Raw genomic sequence first — 7500 nt, forward strand, 5'->3', positions numbered from 1 at the left:
ACGCAACAAAACATAACGCAATGCAATACAAATCAATACAATACAATACAATACAACGCAACACAACGCAAAATAATACAATACAATACAACTCAACGCAGCATAGTACAACATAACACAACACAATACAATGCAATACAATACAATAAATCCAGCGTTGTGAAAAAGTGTATGACGAGTGTGTAGAACGCCAGTCCAGACCTCTCATGGAAGCAGTCCTGTTGTTGTCTTCAGTTCAGAATCATGTCACTGGTGTAAATAGACTGCTGTTCTGTTGTAGTCTTCAGTTCAGAATCATGTCACTGTGTAAATGGACTGCAGTCCAGTTCAGATTCATGTTACTGGTGTAAATAGACTGCAGTCCAGTTCAGAATCATGTTACTGGTGCAAATGGACTGCAGTCGTGTTCAGAATCATATTACTGGTGCAAATGGACTGCAGTCGTGTTCGGAATCATGTTACTGGTGCATATGGACTGCAGTCGTGTTCAGAATCATATTACTGGTGCAAATGGACTGCAGTCGTGTTCAGAATCATGTTACTGGTGCAAATGGACTGCAGTCGTGTTCAGAATCATGTTACTGGTGCAAATGGACTGCAGTGGTGTTCAGCATTATGTTACCGGTGCAAATGGACTGCTGTCGTGTTCAGAATCACGTTACTGGCGTAAATAGACTGCTGTCCTGTTTAGAATCGTGCTACTGGTGTACATGGACTGCAGTGTTGTTGTGTTGTTCAGTTCAGTGTCATGTTACTGGTGCAAATGGACTACAGTGCTGTTCAGAATCATGTTACTGGTGTAAATGGACTGCAGTGCTGTTCAGAATCATGTTACTGGTGCAAATGGACTGCAGTGCCTGTTCAGAATCATGTTACTGGTGCAAATGGACTGCAGTCCAGTTCAGAATCATGTTACTGGTGCAAATGGACTGCAGTGCTGTTCAGAATCATGTTACTGGTGCAAATGGAGAATCATGTTACTGGTGCAAATGGACTGCAGTCGTGTTCAGAATCATGTTACTGGTGCAAATGGACTGCAGTGGTGTTCAGACTTATGTTACTGGTGCAAATGGACTGCAGTCGTGTTCAGAATCATGTTACTGGTGTAAATAGACTGCTGTCCTGTTCAGAATCATGTTACTGGTGCAAATGGACTGCAGTCGTGTTCAGAATCATGTTACTGGTGCACATGGACTGCAGTGGTGTTCAGCATTATGTTACTGGTGCAAATGGACTGCTGTCGTGTTCAGAATCATGCTACTGGTGTACATGGACTGCAGTGTTGTTGTGTTGTTCAGTTCAGTGTCATGTTACTGGTGCAAATGGACTACAGTGCTGTTCAGAATCATGTTACTGGTGCAAATGGACTTCAGTCCAGTTCAGAATCATGTTACTGGTGTAAATGGACTGCAGTCCAATTCAGAATAATGTTACTGGTGCAAATGGACTGCAGTCCTGTTCAGAATCATGTTACTGGTGCAAATGGACTGCAGTCCAGTTCAGAATCAAGTTACTGGTGTAAATGGACTGCAGTTCTGTTCAGAATCATGTTACTGGTGCAAAGGGACTGCAGTCCAGTTCAGAATAATGTTACTGGTGTAAATGGACTGCAGTCCAGTTCAGAATCATGTTACTGGTGTAAATAGACTGCTGTCCTGTTCAGAATCGTGCTACTGGTGTACATGGACTGCAGTGTTGTTGTGTTGTTCAGTTCAGTGTCATGTTACTGGTGCAAATGGACTACAGTGCTGTTCAGAATCATGTTACTGGTGTAAATGGACTGCAGTCCAGTTCAGAATCATGTTACTGGTGTAAATGGACTGCAGTCCAGTTCAGAATAATGTTACTGGTGCAAATGGACTGCAGTCCAGTTCAGAATCATGTTACTGGTGCAAATGGACTGCAGTGCTGTTCAGAATCATGTTACTGGTGCAAATGGACTGCAGTGCTGTTCAGAATCATGTTACTGGTGCAAATGGACTGCAGTGCTGTTCAGAATCATGTTAGTGGTGCAAATGGACTGCAGTCCAGTTCAGAATCATGTTACTGGTGCAAATGGACTGCAGTCCAGTTCAGAATCATGTTACTGGTGTAAATAGATTGCTGTCCTGTTGTATTCTTCAGTTCCGAATCATGTTACTGGTTTACGTAAATGGACTTCAGTCCTCTTCTGTTATTCAGTTCAGAATTATGTTAACGGTGTACATGGACTGCATTACTATTTGTGTTGTTCAGTTCAGAATCACATTACTGGAGTAGCCATTTATGGACTGCTCTGATAACTGGCTTCAGCCGTCCTTGTGCTAATGGTGGAAACCCATCCATCCATCCATCCTCCCCCCCCCCCCACCCCATCCCACCCCCTACACACAAATGACTTTGTTTTTCTTCATTTTTTCTTCTTTGTTGTTTTAATAGCTCGCAGTTTGTTACAGCTTTACATGTGCAGATACTTTTCATAGGATAGCAAGTTTGTCTGGTTGTTTGTCTGTCTGTCTGTCTGTTGTTCTCACTCTGTCTCTGTCTCTGTCTCTCTCCTCCCCCCCCTTTCTCTGTCTCTGTTCCCTTCTCACATTACCTATTATTCTCTCTGTGTCTGTCTGCATACTCTGTCTGTCTGTCCCTCTGTGTGTGTGTGTGTGTGTGTGTGTGTGTGTGTGTGTGTGTGTGTCTGTCTGTCTGTCTGTCTGTCTGCCTTCCTCTCTCTCTCTCTCTTTCTCTCTCTGTCTACACCTCTCTCTTCCTTCCTCACTCTCTCTCTCTCTCCTTCTCTCTATGTCTCCGCCACCCCCCTCCCTCCCTCTCTTCCCCTCTCTCTCCCTCTCTCTCTCTCTCTCCCTCCCTCTCTGTTTCTCTCTCTGTTTCTCCCCCACTCCCACTTCTCTCTCTCTCGCCCCCTCTCTCTCTCCCTCTCTCTCTCTCTCTCCTCTCCACCCCTTCTGTGTGTGTGTGTGTGTGTGTGTGTGTGTGTGTGTGTGTGTGTGTGTGTTTCCTGTCCAAATAGGATTAATTTTCGTTGGACGGAATAAGCTGAGTGGTTCAATACACAGATAGTGGAAGCCGTGCGTGCTCCCAGAGAGAAGCAGGTGCCCCTACCCACCTCTCCCACTCCTCCCCCCCCCCCCGCTCCAACTCCCACCACCGTCCAAGAACAAAACAAAAAAGGGGAAGGATGAAAGACAGATAGAAAGAACGAAGCAAAAATAAACTAAGAAAAACAACAACAACAGAAAACAAAAACAAGAAGAACATTATTTTGCTTTGGCCTTTATTGGTAATGGATGCACGTGGAAATTGGATGACATGAGCACGCACCCCCACTCAAAGTGAGGATGGGGGAGGGGAGTGAGAGGGAGAGAAGGGACAAAGAAGAGAGAAAAGAACGAAAGAGAGAGAAACAGAGAGAGAGAGAGACAGACAGACAGACAGACACAGAGAAAGAGAGAGAGACAGAGAGACTCACAGACATATATACAGAGAGACAGACACGTTCATACGCTATCTCTCTCTCTCTCTCTCTCTCTCTCTATCTATCTATCTATCTATCTATCTCGCGCACACACACGAACGCTCGCACGCACACACACACACACACACACACACACACACACACTCACACACTCGCTCTCTCTGTATCTCTCACTCTCTCACTTACTCATACAATGCTTCACACACACACACACACACACACACACACACACACACACACACACACACACACACACACACACACACCTCAAAGACACACATTGACAATCCCACACATTACAATCTGACTCACACATTCAAATACCATTTTCACTTGCTTTTTTTGTCAAGCTTTGATTATTGGACATTGCTAACATGTGTGACCCATCGAGAAAAGATATTCAATAACACAACCAATACACGAAGTCCTGTTTTATATAAGTGCACTCACTCTCCCACACACTCAATCGATCATTCACTGATTTGTTTGTTTTGTTTCTGTTTGTTTTGTTTCCTAACACGTGTGATCCCTCGCGATAAGATATTCAATCGCTCAACGAATTCACAAAGCCTGTTTAAAAGTGGTTGTTTTGTTTTGTTTGTTTTGTTTCCTAACACGTGTGATCCCTCGCGATAAGATATTCAATAGCTCAACGAATTCACAAAGCCTGTTTAAAAGTGGTTGTTTTGTTTTGTTTGTTTTGTTTCCTAAACACGTGTGATCCCTCGCGATGTGATATTCAATAGCTAACCAGTTCACAAAGCCTGTTTAAGTGGTTGTGTGTTTTGTTTCCTAACATGTGTGATCCCTTGCGATAAGATATTCAACAGCTAACCAGTTCACAAAGCCTGTTTAAGTGGTTGTGTGTTTTGTTTCCTAACATGTGTGATCCCTTGCGACAAGATATTCAATAGCTAACCAGTTCACAAAGCCTGTTTATAAGTGGTTGTGTGTTTTGTTTCCTAACATGTATGATCCCTTGCGACAAGATATTCAATAGCTAACCAGTTCACAAAGCCTGTTTAAGTGGTTGTGTGTTTTGTTTCCTAACATGTGTGATCCCTTGCGACAAGATATTCAATAGCTAACCAGTTCACAAAGCCTGTTTAAGTGGTTGTGTGTTTTGTTTCCTAACATGTGTGATCCCTTGCGATAAGATATTCAATAGCTAACCAGTTTACAAAGCCTGTTTTAAGTGGTTGTGTGTTTTGTTTCCTAAAATGTGTGATCCCTTGCAATAAGATATTCAACAGCTAACCAGTTCACAAAGCCTGTTTAAGTGGTTGTGTGTTTTGTTTCCTAACATGTGTGATCCCTTGCGATAAGATATTCAACAGCTAACCAGTTCACAAAGCCTGTTTAAGTGGTTGTGTGTTTTGTTTCCTAACATGTGTGATCCCTTGCGATAAGATATTCAATAGCTAACCAGTTCACAAAGCCTGTTTAAGTGGTTGTGTGTTTTGTTTTCTCCCCAGGATGGAGAAGAGTGGCGGGGGGTCCAGGGGAGGCAACAACCTGCTGACAGTGGACGAGGGGGTCAGACCCCGGGCCAACTCTGACCCCACAGTGACCACGGGGGGCATGACGATGATGATGATGATGCTGCCAGAGATCAAAGTGGAGGACTGCACGGACCCAGACCTCTCCAGCAACAACCCCAACCACCAACCGGACAACCTGCCCTCAGGGTTCGGGGCCATTCCGCCACGCCCGCGCTCCAACACCTGCCCGGAGGACCTCTTCCGGAAGCCGCGCAACGGCCGCCCGCCCACCCCTCCCCCCGGCACCTTCCGCAAAGGGCATAGGTTCAAGTCCGGCTTTACCAAGCCCGCGCTGAAAGAGTCGGTCAGCTTCGCCCATCACAGACTGAGCAAACTGGCAGAGAGTGAGGACGCCGAAGATCCAAACCCACACATCCGCGACAACGCTCACCACCGCCACCTGCCTTCCTCCTCCTCCTCCCCTACGTCCTTCTCCGAGGCCTGCCAAGAAGAGGAAGAAGAAGATGAGACGGCAGCTGACATGGCGGAACGTCTCCCGTCCCAACTGGGCAGGATGGAGCTGGACTCCACCAAACCCTCCACTACTACCACCACCACAGCCGCCGCCGCCGCCAGCAACAGCAGCAGAGACAGAATTTCAGGGGAGACCCCCTCTTCGCCCAAAGAGCCGTGCTCTTCCGAGACGTGTGGACGAGGAGGAGGAGCAGGAGGAGGAGTAGCGGAGGACGACGCGGATTCCTCCCTGAAGAACGGCGGAGGGTGTGCTGTGAGTGACACTGGCAGTGCCGAGGATGCCTCCTTTGTGTCTCAGCAGGCGGCTGTCAAGTGCCGCTGTGCACAGTCCAGCGCTGCCACCTTGGACAGTAAGCAGCTACAAGCCTGCTGAGGCAAAGTGGGGGTGGGGAGAAATTATATCCAAAAAATATATCGGAAGTCGCTTTTCACCATGCTGTATGGGAGACACGCGCGCTATACCACGATCTGGAGGGTTTCTGTACCACGTTATGGGATCAGGTGGGCACGGTACCACGCATAAACTATAAATAAAAGGGATAATCTTACCATCTAACTATCCACCTCTTCCCTAAACCCGGATTTCCCAGCTCCTTTTTGCCTTTTTGACATGTTTTTTTCTTCTTCTGTTTGTTGTTTGCTTGTTGTTATTGCTGAAATGAAGCATATTTCAGACATTTTTTGAAGATGTTTGGGGGTGTTAAGGTTGTTATTGGTTGTCAGTTGTGATGATCTGATTCTTAACATTCCCGACAAAGTTGTTATAATTATGTTTATGTGTGTACATTATGTTGATACCATGTGGACATCAGTATGATTCAGTCTCTACATCATTTTAACATCAGTTGGACGTCATTTTAGCGTCATGCGGACGTAATTTCAAAATGCTGTGGACGTTGTTTTAACACCACGTAGACATCATTTTGAAATCGTATCGGACGTGATGTTGACATCATGTGTCAATACGCCATGTGGACGTCATTTTGACATCACGTTGACGTCATTTTGACAACAGGTGGACATGATATTGACATAGCGTGCCAACACTCCAATTGGGCGTGATGTGGACGTCATAGAAACGTCGCTTGGACATCATTTTGACCCCATGTTCACGTCTTTCTCTTTTTTTTCTCTTTTTTTTTCTTTTCTTTTTTCTTTGTTTTTTGTTTTATTTTTGTTTTGTTTGTGTGTGTGTGTGTGTGTGTGTGGGGGGGGGTTGTCTTTTTGTTTTTACATAACGTGGACATTTTTTTTTTTTTTTTTTTTTTTTTTTTTACTCCCGCGAATGTCATCTTTTTCAACGCAGACGTCAGTTTAACATAATGTGGACACCATTAATGTCGACGTCATTTTTACCCGGGCAGACGTCATTTTGATATAGTGTGGACGTCATTCTGACCATTATGGGCTTCATATTGATTCCCCTGTTGATTGTGGACACAATCTGCGTTAACAGTGGTGCCAAGTGCTGCGGCCATGGCAGCCTGCCTTCAACAGTGGACAGAAGGGTGCCGTCTGTTATATATCGGGTGTCCCAAAAAGTGAACCGCTTTTTGACAAGTATTTTCTCAGTGATAGAGAAACCGATTTCTTTGAAATTTTCACACAGTAACCTTAGGGTATCGTCAACAAGTCTGCAAAATATCTAAACGTTCGGACGCAAATCCTGCGAGTATTGTCAAATTCAAAACAGTATGTCAAAAAATCAAATATGACTTTCATCATGTTCATGCCAGCTGCCAGGTGTTGGCATCTGTCAGTCAGTGTCAGTCTAAAAATAATCTATTGATTTTTCATTGTCGTCTGTATCCAAAATCTTTTTCTATCACCACTGAGAAAATACTTATCAAAAAGCGGTTCACATTTTTGGGGGACACCCGATGTATGTGATGTATTCATTGATGAGTGGACTGACTGACTGTCGTCGCATTGATGATTCTATAATATATATATATAAAACACCACAGCCGTTCATATATATATATATATATATATATATATATATATATATATGTA

General features: G+C 44.5%; 1 protein-coding gene across 1 annotated transcript in view; it reads left to right on the plus strand.

The window, feature by feature from the left end:
* LOC143279530 (uncharacterized) overlaps positions 1–6573 on the plus strand; it is a 51249-nt gene extending 44676 nt beyond the window's left edge. The window contains exon 2 of the mRNA XM_076583596.1: positions 4945–6573. Coding sequence (XP_076439711.1) covers positions 4946–5857 — 912 coding nt within the window. The 5' untranslated portion in view covers position 4945 and the 3' untranslated portion in view covers positions 5858–6573. The remainder of the gene's footprint in view (positions 1–4944) is intronic.
* The last annotated feature ends 927 nt before the right edge of the window (positions 6574–7500 follow it).

The sequence above is a fragment of the Babylonia areolata genome, chromosome 2 (assembly GCF_041734735.1).
Source record: "Babylonia areolata isolate BAREFJ2019XMU chromosome 2, ASM4173473v1, whole genome shotgun sequence".
Lineage (NCBI taxonomy): Eukaryota > Metazoa > Mollusca > Gastropoda > Neogastropoda > Buccinidae > Babylonia > Babylonia areolata.